Here is an 18,386-nt window from a genome sequence, read left to right on the forward strand (position 1 = left end):
AGACATAATATTTGAATTTTTTTATAATATAATCTATATAGCTACCGTACATCATACGGGTATTAGGACTAATTTGTCCTAATAAAACCCTTAACCCTCTTAATTTCTATATTATCGCTGACATATATTAAACCGAAAGTACGTTTCTTGCGTCATTAACTTAAGCAAACAATCACTATAGCCGAAATGTAGCAGTTTCTAAAGTAGCTTTTTAATAATTCACTCAAAGTGGTCACAAAACATTCCCTAAGGACGTTACTTTAAACCTTGGCCAAAAAAAAGGTTGACTTTTTAAGTAAACATACCAACAATGAATTTTGTTTGATTTAGTCAATAAAGCCACCACCCTTTAAAACACTTTGAACGACATTAATGGAGGACACCCCTAAAACGTGTAACTATTGCACAAAAGACTTCCATGGTCGTCCTATTGTAATGATTATATCTAACGAAAACAGGTAACACGTAGGTACGTAACAATTATGCTTAAAAAAAAATCAAACACTTTAAAGTTTAAAGGGCACCATGACTATGAGCTAGAAATAACTCGATCCTCTTTAACTAACACAACATTTTATGTAAATTTTTATTTAAAATGTTAAGTTAACATGAATTTTTTCATTCGACGTACTTAATCAAACAACCGACTTTTTTAATATTAAATTCTAGTTCCGTCTCAAACTTGTGATGAAATCAATAAGTTTATATTGTACTTTCTACTTTGTCAGCTAGATCATGATAGAAGTCTGTCCTGCTTTTATCTTCGAAAAGATGCGATTTGTAGCCGTCCAATAGAAATATGAAACTAACCCAGCTTCTTTAACTTGCTATTAAATCTGATATTTTTGGTCACATAATATTTTTAAAAAATCATTTTTAATCTATATCTATATGACTATATCTATAATTCTATATTATATAATAAAGAAAATAGCCACATGTTAAACGTTACATAGAAAAAAATGACTAAAGTACCTTTAATGAGTATTTAACACTATCAACTCTTTTTTTTTTATAAATATATCCACATTAACCCTTTATATCAACTACTTTCACATCAATTATCTAACATCACTCGCCGCCACTACAATGAACAACCACCCCCCCCCCCCCCCCACCACACCGTCGCCACAACAAAAATCGCCGCATTGCGCGGGTAACGTGCTAGTATACTTAATGAAAATGCATTATATTAATTAAGGAATTGAAAATGCTAACTATAACCTTAGGGCTGTCACTAGTGTGTGTATATATATAACACTACGGTGAGAATACTTTTAAAATAAGAACGGTAAAAACACTTAAAAACATCATTTTGATGCATTAAAAGTCCACAAAACTAACATAGTGCATAATTAATTATCATTATTTAAGTAAAGTGAGTGCTAGTGGTTCGAATCCAGTTTGCAGAGTTCATTGGTTTAACAACACATTGATCCGTCAAAACCGAAAAAATCATGTTTTTTGTTGGATGTATCATTTTGATAAATATGCATCCCAGATGGATGCACAAAACAAAAAACATGATTTTCTCGATTTTGACAGACCAATGTGTTGTTAAACACTTAAATAATGATAATTAGTTATACATTACATTAGTTTTATGGACTTTTAATACATCAAAATGTACTTTTTTAAGTGTTTTGACCGTGTTCTAATTTAAAGTTGTTCTTATTTGATTGTCCATACATATATATATATATACGGGGGAAGGGAATATGAGGCTGTTAGACACACAAGTTGGGTGAAAAACCCCTCACATACTTTTTTTAAAAGGTAAAAATCATGGGAGGCCATGTATTTATTTAAAATATTAAAATATTAGTATGTGAGGAGTTTTTCACCCAAGTTGGGTGCATAACAGCCTCATACTCACTTTTTCATATATATATATATAAGAAATGTACCTTTCAAATAATAAGTCCACCTTAAGTTTTATGATAAAAATACAACTACAACTATTTTATGCGTTAATCATAAATCATAATCACAGGAAAAAAATGTTTGTTTAATAAAACGGAGACGGGCTCTAATGTTATATTTGGAATTGAAGATGTTACTTGAAACTGAGAGTTGGGCTTGCAAAATGTATGGGATCGTATAGAAAGTTTACTTAATGGGCTTCTATGTTAATTTTGTTGAACTCTCATTCATTTAATTGGGCTTTCATGGACATTTTTTTTGAATAATTTTTCATATTAGAGAAAAACTAATTAAAAACAGATTCATCATAGAAATTACGAGTACATGAGAATGTAAGATAACATCACAAAAACAATAACCCATCTGCGTATTAATTATGGATGGAAATATGTTTTGCAAATAAAGAGTGTTCCTCTAAATGTTTCAAATGGTTCTAAGTTGTATTCATAGCTATTTATGTCACAGTAGTTTTGGTCCTCGATATTTGACCTATGGTAACACGAGTCGTGGTCACACATATGAAAGGTTTCTAGCTTTGTTGAACTTAAAAAATAAAATAAAATAAAAATCCTTCCACTAGTTATTAATGGCCCATTGACTTGCAAAAAAAAAAAAAAAACCTATGTTCTTGGCACAAGAAATCATCTATATTTATAATGAGAAAGTTCACCCTTCTTATCTTACATTGTTACATTAGAACGTATTATGTACGTATTTATATATTTATACTTAAATAAAGTACCCCGTATAAATAATGAGGTGACAGACTAGCAAACTGTGTTGCTAATCTAATCGTTCAATGTGTAAAATTGGAAACCAAGAGGTCAGATAGAAACTTAATGTAATTAACAAATAATTAATTAAGGTCTCTTTAGCTTGCTGCAATCTAATTAATGAAAGCCTCTTGATTTGCACATAATTTGTATAAATAGCACTGTTATATATTCACATGGAACTTAACCAGACAGATACAACTTGAACTTCTTGTTTACAACCTAACAACTATGGCTCTGAAAACTTCCCAATCAAAATTCTCATTAAAACTAATGGTTCACAAAGGTGAAAGCAGAGTTATTTTTGCTGAAGTCGACAGCCATTTCGTCGACACTCTTTTCAGTATCATGACATTGCCAATGGCTACAATTCTCAGACTCTTACAAAAACACTCTGATGAAAGCCTTAAAGAAATCGGAAGCATAAACAATTTATACGAAAGTTTAACTAATCTATCAACAAATTGCCTCTCTTCTGAAGAAAACAAATGGCTCTTGCTTAATCCAAGAACTTCGGCATATGATCTCTGCACAAAGCTTAAAGTAAATGTAGATGACTCAGAGCCGTTGAAATACTATATATGTGATAATATAATTTGTAGTCGACGTTCTGGTGCACTTTTTAGTACTTGTAATGTTGCTAGATGCAATAGATGTGGAATATCGAGGATGGATTGGGAAATCAAGGATGAGGATTCAGATGATGAGAGTGGAGGTGATCGTCTTGATGGTGGTGTGTTTGTTTCTGATGTGGCAAGTTTTATTGTCACAGATGATCTTCGTGTGATGCCAAATGCTTCTGGATGTACTATTCAGTTACTCCGTGATCTTGGCATTAATGATGTTAGTGAATTGGAGAACAGAACCTTTGATATCGGCCGTGATCAGGTAATTTGGTCTATGATTTTTATTCTTCATATATGATACGAGTAAATATTAGTAAAAAGTTATTACATTGTAATATGTATCATTTTTTTTTTGTCTAGATGCTAATTCTGTTAAAAGGGGCACTGTTATGCAAGTATCCGTTGACGTATATGGTTTTTGGCACAACCGGTATTGCTACAGAGTTGGTTAATACCGAAAAACTTGCTTCTGCTAAGCAAACGAGTAAAGATACAACCACAGGTTCAAAAACATTGAAATTGAAAGTGACACTGCAAAAATCGGCTTTTAAGTTCTTGTTTGCTGAGGCAGATTCTAATTTCGTGGAATTCCTATTTGGATTCCTTGAAATCCCTTTAGGAAGAATGATTGGCAAGTTAATGGATGGTGCTAGTCCGTTCGAGAGTTTGAATAACCTTTATGCCAGCATTTCTAGCATGAGCGTTGGAGAATACGTGAAGTCCAGTTATCTCAAAAGTATGCTTCTCGAATCTGATTTGGTGATGAAACATCTTTCAGTAAACCAGATCTTTCCGCTGTATGTTTCAAGTGCTTCCAAGAGTTATTGTCATAGCTATTTGAAGAATGAAACTTACTGTGCATATAGGACTGAGCATGTAATGCGTAAAGTTCTTAAAGATGAAATGTTCACCTCTATAATTCTTAAAGATCCAAGGGTCGAAGGATGTTATTTGAATAAATCTGCAAAGTTTATGTTAACAGATGATCTTGTCATCAGTCTGTCATCAGCTATGTCCTCGATTGCTATGCTAGGAAAGTTGAAGGTGCCTCTTAATGATGTTGAGGAACACACTGTGACAATTGGAGTTGAAGAGGTATGATTACAATTTTTTTAGGCAAAGTTTTTTTTTTGGTTTTCTGTAAGATTGTGTTCACTGATTTTATTTTGCAGGGTTTGAAACTGTTGGAGGCTTCGTTCAAATCTAGTTCAACTTTGACCGATGCCTTACTTGAGAAAGTACTTCAGTCCAAGAAATAATTTATAAGAACTTTTCTTGTGCCGAGATATGTAGACATGTAGTCTGCAATGTCATTTAGTTGACACGTCGGTTTGAATTATTTTTGAAAGTCAGTTGGGTTACCATATATCTTTGATTCAAGTCGGATGAAGTATGAATCGAATTATTTAGTCAATATGATGAATTTTCTTCTTGTTTGTTTAAGTTTCAAGAGATCGAATGGATCTCCTGTTTTAAAAATTAATCGTGCTTGTTAAGAAATAAGTTATTTCATGTTTCAACAAGATTAAGAATGAGCATGAAAATGTTCCATGTTTTTTTTGGTAATTTTGTGCTAGTTGACTTATGAGTAGAAGTAGAGCCTTTATGGCCAATAGGGTAGTTTTTTTCAAGGAACCAAAAATTGTTTCTGGTTTCACACTTTCTGAAGGCACATGTCCAACCAAGGATCACAACAACAGCAATAAAGCTGCGAAAAACCTTCCAAACAGTAGCAATACAGCTGTGAAAAAAATGCTTCCCAAAAATTCATAAAACACCATCTACGATCAGCTCCCAAACAACTGCAGAAAATTATCTGAAACAACAGCAATACAGCTGCAAAACAGCTTCCAAACAGTTTCTGGAACACTAAAATAAGTGCAAACCAGAAGGATAAGCAGTAAAAAAATAGAGTATAAGCAGCAAAATATGGCCCAAAAACAATGTTTCTTTCATTAAACCATGATAAACACAAGGTAGAAAGTACAATTTTCCTTTTACGAGTACCCAATTTGCTAAAGCGAACCATGACATTTTCATTATTAACAGTGGTTAAAGCTTCATTTCTATAGTACAAGTTAGGTAAGCACTAAAAAACTCATCTCTTATTCGATTACACAAATCCGATTTGACAAGCTTCATTGCTGAAAAACATTTCTTAATTGTTGCAGTTGCAACACGCAACACCAATGCTAGCTTCAACAATTGACGGACCAATGGATAAGATCTATGTTTGCTTGTTTCCACCGTCACTTTAGCAAGGTCGGTAATACCATTTAAGTTGTCAATACTTTCATCATTTCGTACATTATGATGGTAAAATTCAAGTTCATCTTTAAGCGTTCTCCTTTAGTTGGGCTTGTTTTTTTTGACAGTGGGCCTATTCCCCCCTTCCTCCACAACAAGATATGTATGGGTAAGTTTTTTTAGTTTTATTAGTTTTCATTTAGTTTCGTTAAGGTTTATTTAGTTTTAGTAAGTTTTGTCTAGCTTTATTTGTGTAAATGGATCTATTTTGTTTTTTATATAATGAATTTATGTATTTTATTTACTTATATATTTATGTTTCTTATCTATTGTTAAAAACTTAAAATTTTAAAAATAAAAATAAATAATAATGCAAGAGTTGCCTCCATGAGGAGTTGCCACCAAAAATTAAGGAGGGGAACTCCTAAGATAGTCATCACTGCATGATGAAAGATGTTCTCATGTGAAGATGGTCACTCTCAATAGTCCAATTAACCGGCATCAGTGACTTCAGAATCACAGAGCGTGAGCAAATCTCAAAGGCAGAAGCATTTTTAATTTCATCACTAGAAGTAACTCAAAAAAAGATTCACTGGACTCTTGTGCAAGTTTGTTAGGCTTCCAAGTCCCTTAGTCAATTCATCTGGACATTTTTCAAAGATGCTGACTATTGTGCCCAAAAGTAAAAAACTAAATAAACTAAAGGCAGGGTCATGAAGCTGAAAAGAATGTCAACAAGATTGCTGTCAAAGCGGATAAACAGAAAGGGATCCTGTTGAGCTACATGGAGAAACGAACCTTTGACTCTGATATACGTAGCCTAACTGGTACGGTATTAATTTCCATAGCCGTTTCCTACGTATATCACCCTCCTGTTTGTGCACCATTAAATTTAGGAAACTTTTGTTTCTTTTAGACTAGTAGCTAATCAATAATCAATAATTACCTTATAAACCATTTATTCTTTTCAAATTTCTCAAAAAGAAACTTGATAAACCCAAATTACCTATCTCTTTTATTCATTCATTTAAATATTTCTACCTAATATATATATAATACCCTTGATGAAATTATAACATACATCCTTCAACTATGAAAATAACTACACAACCACTTTTACATCAATTACTATACTTTCACACGGCCACCACAGGTGACACCACCGCCACTGCCACCCCCGCCAGCCGTCACCGTCACCTTTGTCGACAACACCGCTGCCGCCACCCCTCGCCACCACCCTGCACCGCTACCACCATCGCCTTTGCATTGCGTGGGCAAATGACTTGTTAAGTATTAAACAAGAACCCAACACTATTTATAACCAATCGATTAGGACAGGCCGGGTACCATCAAAGAGGCATTCATGAATAGGTTTTTAACATAGTAATTTTAGTGAATAAATAATTTAGCTATCTGTCAGAAGGATGAAGTACGCATTCCATGTTCTTTGTAGTATCTAGTATTCAACCTTTACATTCTCTAACAGAATCAAAGTATATGTAGTTTTTGTGTCAATATTGGAAAACCAATGTGTATATTTGTATTTCATGTTCTCTTATTTGTGTTCCAATTGTCATGTTCAATTTTAAAAGCTTAAACACAACAAACAAAATAAAGGAGTCTTACTGGTTTCGGAGAAATTGTTACCGGCAAAACCACAAATACATAATATTGCTGGTAACATGTAGTACCCATGCATGAAGAAAAAATAAACTTTAGGGATTAATCACTGGACTTTCCCTCTTATATATGGTTACCCATTATATATTTCCCCCTCATCATATCTTCAAAACTGATTATCTCTCATCAATAAAAACCCAGATTTTCGATATCACCAACAATAATAATCAATCATCTTGACCTAAAACTTAATAAAACAATAAATTGACCCTAAATCTAATCACAAAAACTGAGGTAAAACATGACCAACATTACCATTAACTTGAAAAAAGCTTAAACAAGAGTATAATTTGATGTGGTGGTGGAAGATCTGAAGGTGGCAGCAACAATTTTGAACGGTGGTTGTGGTGGAGGATCTGAAGGGCGATGGAGGCAGCGGTTAACAGTGGTCTCCAATGGCAGATCTGAAGGGCGACAACAGTGGATCTGAAAGGTGAGGCGGCGATGGCGGAATACATCAAACCCGAAGACACAAGATACATCTTAATACATCAGATCGCCATGCTTGTTAAATTAATTTGCTTTTCTGGTGGCTTTAATCTAATTGTGGGTCGGTTGTCTTTTTTATTGCGGCTGGAATAAATCCCGTTTTGATTTCCCAATTTTTGCACCTTAATTGGTCTCTCATCTAAAAAGTATATTATTGTATTTATGTATCTCTATCTATATAGGTTGTATCTGATGGGAAGAATTGATATATCTCTACTTACGTAGCACTGATTTCACTTATTATCAGTGTTTGCTCGGATAGCTATATACATATACATTTTTATATATGAAGATTTAATTTTGATAACTTTGTTTAACTTATTGTTTGAAGATATGGCAAAAGAAAGTTGTTGTTTGATGATGATTATAAGTACATGAAAATCTGGATTTTTTTAGATGAAAAAGAATCAATTTTGAAGATATGGGGACGAGAGAGAAGCAGCCATAAATATTGCTTGAATATTTGGTCAACTATGTACAAATTAAAAAGTTTGTTAATGATATACTATATATTTTGAGTTTAATGGGCAACCATATACAAGTGGGAAAATATATTAATCATCCAGTGATTAATCCATAAATTTTATAACATAAGATATTATGTTCACTTAACACAATAAATTTAAATTCCATTACCCACCCGACCCATTAGTAGCTACTCTTTTGAAGATTTCCGTTTTTGGTCATTTTCTTTGAGTAAATCATCTGTCAATGTCGACAAGCAGTGCGAAGAAGATTTCAACGATGCTTTCAAAATCTTCAAACCCTGCACGAAACAACACCTAGCTGAGAAAGGTAAATTTATAAAAGATAATAGCTATTGTAATAATCATATCGTACCTCTTCAATGCTGATACTTAATTCATGTTCCACAATATCATTGAATGGAACTTTCAACTTATTCAGAAAAGAAATGGTTGAAAAGGAAGATAAAGGCGTTACAACAAGATCATCCATCAACATAAACTTAGTAGATGCCTTCCAAAATCCTCCTTGGGGATGTTTATATTCTACGAGTAATTCTATAAACCGTTCTTCTGCTTTATCACCATACTTAGTACCAGATGTAACACAAGCAAAAAAATCAGAATCAATCTTATAGGTATAAAGGTATAACATAGGGCCGTTTGAAATATCAAGCGGAAAAATCTGGTTTTGCGAAAGATACTTCTGTTCCAACTGAGGTTTGAGAAGCACATCCTTGACTTTGTTTGACTTCAAACCTTTTCCGACAATCATCTTTGAAATACTTGCAAATAAGTTGTCCAAACTTTCAACACAAGTTATACCATTCATCAACTTGCCAATTATTGTCCTTAAAGGGATTGCAAAGAAGCCAAAAAGAAAGTCAACAAAATCTTCTTCAGCTTCTGCAAACAAAAATTTAGAAGTTGACTTTTGCAAAGTACCTTTCAATGCCATCCTTTTTGAATTTTCTCCTATTTCAAAACTAATGGGATACTGAACCGAAGTATTCTGGCTGAGATTATCGGTACTTATGTGATAAAAGACTAAGTCAACCCAAATTTGAATATTAACGCAGAATTCAAAAGGATGATAATCTGAAAATAGACAGATAAAACGATTTATTAGAAAATTATAGTATATAGAATGTATTCACGTATAAAAGAGTCTACGACATGAAAGAGTTGCAACAAATACTGTTAGGCTCTTAGAGCCAACGACACTAAAAATTACTATATGTTTATGATGTAGCTAGTATAAAAGAAAATATATTAACTGCTTAAAAATTTGATATATATGTATGAATACCTGTTCAAGACCGATAATTAAGGTCCGCTCCTCTAATTGATTAGAGTCGGTAACTCCATGTTCACTCAGCAATTGAAGGATAAAGCTTGATGTATTTGGCATCACACGAAAATCATCTGTGACCATAAAAGTTGTCATCTTAGAAACAAACACACTACTATCACCTCCAGTATTTGCAGTATTTAAATTCTGAAAATAAGTTTCTCGTTTCAGCAAGTTCATGCAGCTACCACATTTAGCAAACTTACAACTGCTATAATACTTTATATCACAATATCGACTACTAGCACAATATTGACAGGCAAAGTATTTCGGAGCCTCAGTGTCGTCTATGTTGAATTTCAGCTTTTTGCAGAGATCATATGATGAACTTCTCGGATTCAGCATCAGAGACTTGGTTTCTTCCGACGACAAGTAACCAGTAGGAAGATCCATCAGACTCTGGTACAAGTTTTTTAAGCTTCCAACCGCCTCGATCTTTTGATCTTGACATTTTCTTAAGGCTCTGACAATTGTACCTAAAGGCAATGTCATGAAGCTGAAAAGAATGTCAACAAAATCGTTGCCAGCTTCCGCAAATATTACTTTCTTTTTCTCTTTGTCCACCATTACCTTGAGTGAGATTTTGGGTTTATTCACAGTAGGATCAGCCTATGGTGATTTTAGTCAAAAAAAAAAAAAAAAAAGAAAGTTAATGACGACGGAGTGTTGATGGTGTGTTGATACTAGCTAAGTACCCGCGCAACGCGGCAGTTCTCCTAATGACGACGGTGTGTTGATGGTGGACGACCGTTGGTGGTGGAGGCAGCGTCGAGTGGTGTAGATAATTGTTGTAAAAAGTTAATGAAAATAAAGAACTGATAATAATTTAATCATTAAGGGTATTTTAGACATTTTTTACCAAGTAACTTTTAGAGGCTATTTTTTTATAAGATAATATAGATAGTTAAATTAAGATATTTAAATTAAATAGAATGAAGGTAGTAACTAATTTATATCTTAAAAGTAATATGTATATTTGTTGTAAGTTTATCACTACCCTTTTTATATGAAAATTACTCTTTTATCATGTAAGGGGTGCTATTAGAAAATACCATTTCAAAATACCATAAACAATATAAAGTCTTAACCCTCTGTGGTTCGGATAAACTGTTACTTGCAAAACCACAAGTACATGATATTGCTAGTAACTAGTAGTACACTAGTACCCATGAAGAAAAGGTAAATTTGCATAAGTTATTAAGTATATGTATTCACTTCAAACATAATAATCCAACTAATCCTTCAGTAGCTACTATTTTGAAGATATCACACTCAAATAAAGTCTAACTTTAACCCTTATTCTGGTTTTAGATAAACTGTTACTGATGGCAAAACCACAAGTATATAGTATTGCTAGTAAGTAGTCGCACCCTTGGATAAAATTTAAATTTTATAAGCTAATGTGTTCAACTAAACACAATAAACTCAAACTTCCATTGCCCACCCGACCCATTCGTAGCTACTATTTTGAAGACTTGCTCTTTCCATCATTTCCTTTGAGTAAATCATCTATCAAAATCGACAAACAGTTTGAAGAAGATTTCAATGATGCTTTCAAAATCGTCAAGCCCTGCAAACAACAAAAACACATAACCGAGAAGGTAAAAACTACGATATTGACTATAAAAATAGCTCTTGCGTTATCATATCTTACCCCTTCAATGCCGATACTTAATTCATGTTCCTCAATATCATTGTATGGAACTTTCAACTTATTCAGTAGAGCGATGGTTGAAAAAGAAGATGAAGGGGTTACGACAAGATCATCCATCAACATAAACTTCGCAGATGCCTTCAAAAATCCTCCTCGGGGATCTGTATAATCTTTATATTTTAAATCTTGGAACAGTTCATCTGTTTTAGAAACATCACGTCTAGTAGATGTTAAATAGGTAGTAAAATCAATACAATATTGAGGATTAATCTTACAGGTTTGAAGGTATAACGTAGGGCCCTGTGAAACATCAAGGGGAAAAATCTGGTTAAGTGAAAGATACTTGTGCTCTAACTGAGGTTTAAGAAGCGAATTCACACATTTTTCTACAATCATATTCGAAATACTTGCAAACAAGTTGTCAAAACTTTCAACACCAGTGGTACCATTCATCAAACTTGCCAATTATTATTCCTAAAGGGATTTCAAAGAAGCCAAAAAGGAAGTCAACAAAATCTTCTCCTGATTCTGCAAACAAAAAATTTAGATGTTGACTTTTGAAAGATAGCTTTCAATGCCATCCTCTTTGAATTTGGTCCTAATTGATCACAACTAACCGAAGACTGAACCAAAGTATTCTGGCTGAGATTATCACGACTTATGCATGAAAAGACAAATGATGTCAACCCACATTTGAACTTGAATGCGGAATTCAAAAGGATAGGAATCTGAAAATAGACAATAGAACGATGTTTTAGCAAATTATCGAAATATATGTATTCACATACATCTAGAGTCTACGACATGAAAGATCAGCGCCAGAGTTTTAGGGCCAACATACACATAGGAAAATAACTCTTGCACCACACAAATAAGATACGAAAAATAAAAGATAACAGAAAAACAAACCAATACAAGAATTTCAAGTAACTATGTCCAATCGGGGTGATTGGTTTAATCCAAGGCCAAACTAGCAAACTACTTAGCGAATCTGTAAAGTCTAGATGAATCTTGTTTCATTTATCTTCATCCTCAACATATACATTAATACTTATTTCATGATGTAGCAAGTATAAGATAAATTTTAAAAAAGCGTAGAAATTTGATATGTGTGAATACCTGTTCAAGATCGATAGTTATGATCCGCTCCTCTAAATGATTAGAGTCAGTAATTTTCTCTTCACTGAACAATTGAATGATAGAGCTAGATGTATTTGACATCACACGAAAATCATCTGCGACTATAAATGTAGTCACCTTAGAAACAAACACACCACTATCAACACCAACACCTCCAGTATTGGCGGTATCTGTATTTTTATTTTTTTTCCTCAAAATCAATTTCTCGATTCATCAAGTTTGAGCACTTGCTGCATCTAGCAAAACTACATCTGCTAAAATTTGCACTATAACAAGATCGAGTACAAGCCAAATTTTGACAGAAAAAATATTTTGGAGGGTCAGTGTCATCTATGTTGAGTTTCAGCTTCTTGCAGAGATCACATGATGAACTTCTCGGATTAAGCATAAGATATCTGGTTTCTTCAGACGAAAAGTAACCCGTAGGAAGATCCACTAGACTCTGGTACAAGTTTTTTAAGCTTCCAACCGCCTCAATCTTTTGATCTTGACATTTTCCTAAGGCCTTAACAATTGTACCTAAAGGCAATGTCATGAAGCTGAAGAGAATGTCAACAAAATCGCTGCCAGCTTCCGCAAATAACACTTTCTTCTTCTCTTTGTCCATCATTACCTTTAGTGAGATTGTGGCTTTATTCTCATCGGTAGGATCAGCCATGATGGATATTTAGAACTACTAACTTTAAGATATACCTGATCAGTTACGGAGATAAAACCAAACTTATATACTAATATGGTGGGGAGGGGAAGAGGCATTCGTTACTAATTATACAATTATTAACTAACGAATTGTAATATCTTTTGAAATACTCTGGCGTAAATGTTATAAAATGGGACTTCTGGTTATTGATATTCCAAGAATAATACGAGTAACAAAACTAAAAGTAAAAATATTTTGCTCTAAACAAAGGGATCGATCCAGTTGACTCTATAGTAATCTACGTTTTAACATATGGAAGTTTAAAATAAATTAAAAAACTAAGCCCTCTTATTTTTTTACTTAATATACTTAATAATAATAAAGAAATTAATGCATTTAATCAAATTTCATGTTTATTTTGACTTAATAAACAAAATAGCCGTCAGTTACCTATTTTTTACTTATACAGACATTATTTCTTTGTTCAGCCACTTAGTACATTTAGCACTTAATAATTAAAAAAGAATGACCTAAGTCTCTCTTTAAATGCTTTATGACACAACAATTTATAAAAATACTCTTAATAAACCATTTCTTTTGAAAAAGTTAGATGTGAAATGACCTTTTATACCTTTATTGAATCTATTTACACCACCAACTTCTTATTTTCAAAAATACCTTCACAACCAAATTTTTTTTTTTAAACAAGTTATATTAATAATAAAACGGACTTTCGGCGAAATATTGAAAGACACTTACATCAAGTAATTAGGAGACATCTGCCACAATGGCCATACTAAACTACTTTTCCTACTACGATAATTTATCTAAAAAAAAGAGAGAAAGAAACGATATCACGAAAAACATCTATGCTAAACAAGTTGCTATCTTTGAAAACTTTGTTGTTTCTGTGTTTCCAATTAACAACACCACTCGCCGCCGCCGCTACGACCACACCGCCATCGTTGTTAATTACTATGTCACATTGCACGAATACTATGCTATTACTTCTTTGTGAAAATAATAACATCTTTGTTGAAAGTAACAAAGTAACACAATAATTTCAATTCAAAATTTAAATCTTAATCTTAATAAATATAATACTTAAATATATATTTTTCAAACTTTTTATTTTTACAAGTAAGTCATATATTTAAGTTATTCTGCTTTTATATTTTTACGAGTAAATTACATTAAAGTATATTGCAAATTACTTTTCAATACAAACTTTTCAGACGATACCTGAACTAACAGTTTTTTATTCGGACCATACCTACAGATATAATCGGTCAAATTTACCATAAGACCAAAAAACAATAAGGGTCCGTTACTCCGTTTCAATGGTATTCAACTTTCTATGGGGCGGGCAAAGAGTGAGATTTCTTTGTATATGGGCCGCTAATTATTGTCAAATTCTTTAGACTACTATGGGCCCATGATGTCCATTTTCTAGATTGATTCATATGTCCAGCTAGTTTTGGAGATGAAGGCCATTTTTCAAATGGGCTTAATGTATTAATTAAACTTTTTAATTTTTCTTCGTTAAAAATAAATACTCCGTATTTATGCACAATTATATTTTAGTTTTTGAAAATCTTGAAAAAGTGATCTTATTTTATTTCTATGGTTTTGTTTCTTATGTTTCCGTAAAGCCAAGAGAGGCCAAGAGAAATAGCAGATTCTTGATATAGGTTTTTTTTTCTTCTTTTTTTCTTTTTGGCTTGGAAAGACATTTTCTCCAATTAGAATCCACATAAGCAACAAGTCCAAATATCCAGAAAGACCAAGAATAATTTTACAAGATTACCACATATAAGTCGCATAGGTATTTAGTGACTAGATATGTATATATGGTTCAAAAGCCTTGCTGGTAAAAATTTGAGTACAAGATTGTTTGGTATATAATACCATTGAACAATAAACAATGCATGTTAATGATCAAGAGCAAAAATCACCAACTGGGAAACAAATTATGTACAAGTGTACTCTATATAATACCATTGAACAATAAACAATGCATATTAATCAGTTTTGAAAAATAACCGAATGGACGTATTCCATGTTCTCAATTTCTGATTATAATAAAAAAAAAATATTTTATTTTATTTTATTTTTTAAACAGCATTAAACTTTTAATTTAGTTAACATTTAGTATTTTAATTTCCTTAATTTCTGAATCGTTCAATTTTATCAAATGTCCCTGAAGGGACGTATGCCATGTTCCCTTGTCCGTGTTCCAATTGTCAATTTTAATTGTAAAAGCTTAATTAAACACAAATTGAACACAACAATTCAACCCAAACACAACAAATAAATTAAGTCTTAACTCTTACGGTTGTTTATTACTGGCAAAACCACAAGTATTGAAGTACATAGAACTATTAAGTAATACCCATTTAGAACAGGTAAATTCGATATAAAGCTAACTTTGACCCTTTAGTAGCTACTATTTTGAAGATTTCCGTTTTCGATTATTTCCTTTGAGTAAATCATCTGTCAAAATCGACTAATAGTTTGAAGAAGATTTCAATGATGCTTTCAGAATCTTCAAGCCCTGCACACACACACAAAAGAAAACACATAGCCGAGAAGGTAAAAACAAAAATAATGAATAAGAAAATAACTTTCGTATTTTATTTTAGTTTTTTCAAACAGAAGAAATAAGCTTTTGAATTATCATTTCTTACCTCTTCAATACCGATACTCAGTTCATGTTCCACAATATCATTGAAGGGAACTTTCAACTTGTTCAGTAAAGCGATGGTTGAAGAAGAAGATAGAGGCGTTACAACAAGATCATCCATCAACATAAGATAAGCCTTCAAAAATCCTCCTTCGGGATCTTTATAGTGTAATACTTTAAACATCTCTTTAACTCTATTAGGATTATGTTGAATAGTAGATGTAAGATAAGCCTGATAGTCAACAGCGCTAGAATAAAGCTTAAATGTAAGAAGGTATAACGACTTATTTCAAGGGGAAAAATCTGGTTTTCCGAAAGATAATTCTGCTCCAACCGAGGTTTAAGAAGCATATCCTTGACTGACTTAACAACTTTTCCTACAATCATATTTGAAATACTTGCATACAAGTTGTCAAAACTTTCAACACCTGTAGTACCATTCATCAACTTGCCAATTATTGTCCCTAAAGGGATTGCAAAGAAGCCAAAAAGAAAGTCAACAAAATCTTCTTCAGCTTCTGCAAACAAAAACTTAGAAGTTGACTTTTGCAAAGTAACTTTCAATGCCATCCTCTTCAAATTTGGTTTTGACTCAAAACTAATGGAAGATTGAACCGAAGTACTCTGGCTGAGATTATCACAACTTACGCGTGAAAAGACAAAGTAAGTCAATCCACCTTTGAGTATGAATGCTGAATTCAAAAAGATGGGAATCTGAAAATAGAGAAAAAAAAAAAGATTTATTTAGAAAATTAGGGAAAAATATGTATTCAGATTCATCTACATAGTCTAGAAAATTAAGTAACTATGTTGTTAATTACGGATCAAAACAATTGCAAGGTATGGGACTTGCCCCACATCAGTTGTATGGGAAACAAATTTGGGTTGTGTTCTCCCATTTGGTATGTAACTTATGTCCAATCAGAGTGATTGGTTTAATTCCCGGCCAAACTAGAGGTATTTCTTGGTATTACAATGTATAGGGGTTAGTATATATACTTATATAGGACCAATAAACTTGGTCCACAGGATTCCTATATAAACCCAAAACATAAGTCTGTTGACCAATGTTCATGACAGCGCAAAATTACTTAGCAAATTTGTGAAGTCTACTTGAATCTTGGTTCGTTTATCTTCTTCCTCAAATACATCAATACTATGTTTATGATGTAAGTAGTATAAAAGAAAATTTAATAACTGTTAAATAATTTGATATGTATAGTATGAATACCTGTTCAAGATGGATAGTTATGGTCCGCTCCTCTAAATGATTAGAGTCGGTCATTCCATGGTTACTTAGCAACTGAAGGATAAAGCTTGATGTATTTGGCATCACACGAAAATCATCCGCGACTATAAAAGTAGTCACCTTAGAAACAAACACGCCACTATCAACACTAACACCTCTAGTATTGGCAGTGGTTTAATTATTCATAAAACAAACTTCTCGATTCATCAAGTTTGAGCAGTGATTGCATGTAACAACATTACACCTGCTAAAATACGCATACCTATGAGATCGAGGACATTCCAAATTTTGACAGACAAAGTATTTTGGATGGCGAGTGTCATCTATGTTGAGTTTCAGCTTGTTGCAGAGATCATATGATAAACTTCTTGGATTAAGCATCAGATTTTTGGTTTCCTCAGACGAAAAGTAACTCGTGCAGTGGGAAGATTTACTAGACTCTGGTACAATTTTTTTAAGCTTCCAAGCGCCTCAATCTTTTGTTCTTGACATTTTCCTAAGGCCTTGACAATTGTACCCAAAGGCAGTGTCATGAAACTGAAAAGAATGTCAACAAAATCGCTGCCAGCTTCCGCGTATATCACTCTCTTTTTCTCTTTGTCCACCATTACCTTTAGTGAAATTTTGGCTTTATTCTTGGTAGAATAAGCCATGATCGATAATTAGAAGTACCTGATCAGTTCCTGAGATCTAACCGCACTTATATAGTAATATATATGGTGGGGAAGTGAAAAGGCATTCGTTACTAAATGTTTATTATAGTTTTATACAATAAATTAACGAATTCTAATCATCTTCTGAAATAAGAGTAACATAATGGTACTTCTGGTTATTCATATTCCCTATAACAACAAATAAAAATAAAAAAATGTTGCCTCTAGCTAGAGATCCAAGTTTTAAAAAACGAATCATGCAATTCATGTTGTACTCCTTACCATTATTTACTTTCGGCTAGACTAGAACCCAATTTTAGTATTTAGCTCTGACGAAGATTAAATTATACACATGTTTTGCTCCAATTCATTCATGTATACCTTCTTACATATCCATTTTATTGACCAATCATCAACAAATGAATTGGTATGTGGTAAAACTTGAGATGAGGTTTTGGGTTCAAATTTTAGTGTGAGCTCTCAGGAATGACGACAGAGGTTTTCCCATTATGAGTTTCCTCTGGATTAATTGGAGTTGGGTATATGAAGAGACATATAGCTAAGCTCAAATTTGTCGTTCAAGAATTAAAAAAAAGAAAGAAAAAGATATCCATTTTATTGAATTGTTCACACCAAGTTAGTTATATGCTTATTTGTGATGTTTATACACCATTAAATTGTACGCATTTCATAACTACTCTATTAATTATACCCATTGGAGCCAATGTGTTGGTGGCACATTGGTAAGTTCTTTGACTTTGGGGAAATTCACCAGGGTTCGAATCTCATTTCCGACATTTGTAGGAGTAGATTA

General features: G+C 32.9%; 2 protein-coding genes across 2 annotated transcripts; one reads left to right on the forward strand and one right to left on the reverse strand.

Annotated features, from left to right (window-relative positions):
* Positions 1-2,927: 2,927 nt before the first annotated feature.
* Positions 2,928-6,851, forward strand: LOC122601065. Its single transcript, XM_043773841.1, has 5 exons — positions 2,928-3,584; positions 3,683-4,417; positions 4,495-4,560; positions 6,279-6,401; positions 6,723-6,851. The coding sequence occupies exons 1-5, from the start codon at positions 2,928-2,930 to the stop codon at positions 6,849-6,851; spliced, it is 1,710 nt and encodes a 569-aa protein (XP_043629776.1).
* Positions 6,852-8,393: 1,542 nt separating this feature from the next.
* Positions 8,394-9,160, reverse strand: LOC122601066. Its single transcript, XM_043773842.1, has 2 exons — positions 8,579-9,160; positions 8,394-8,504 (listed from the first exon to the last, which is right to left on the reverse strand). The coding sequence occupies exons 1-2, from the start codon at positions 9,158-9,160 to the stop codon at positions 8,394-8,396; spliced, it is 693 nt and encodes a 230-aa protein (XP_043629777.1).
* Between the last annotated feature and the right edge of the window lie 9,226 nt (positions 9,161-18,386).

The sequence above is a fragment of the Erigeron canadensis genome, chromosome 5 (assembly GCF_010389155.1).
Source record: "Erigeron canadensis isolate Cc75 chromosome 5, C_canadensis_v1, whole genome shotgun sequence".
Classification (NCBI taxonomy): Eukaryota; Viridiplantae; Streptophyta; class Magnoliopsida; order Asterales; family Asteraceae; genus Erigeron; species Erigeron canadensis.

Bases quoted from the DNA above. Each gene is read 5' to 3' on its own strand.
- LOC122601065 (XM_043773841.1), top strand. From the start codon at position 2,928: ATGGCTCTGAAAACTTCCCAATCAAAATTCTCATTAAAACTAATGGTT. The intron at 3,585-3,682 runs GTAATTTGGTCT...TTTTTTGTCTAG, and splicing joins TTGATATCGGCCGTGATCAG to ATGCTAATTCTGTTAAAAGG. The intron at 4,561-6,278 runs GTACTTCAGTCC...AACTAAAGGCAG, and splicing joins CCGATGCCTTACTTGAGAAA to GGTCATGAAGCTGAAAAGAA.
- LOC122601066 (XM_043773842.1), bottom strand. From the start codon at position 9,160: ATGGCATTGAAAGGTACTTTGCAAAAGTCAACTTCTAAATTTTTGTTT. The intron at 8,505-8,578 runs GTACGATATGAT...TGTTTCGTGCAG, and splicing joins TAAGTATCAGCATTGAAGAG to GGTTTGAAGATTTTGAAAGC.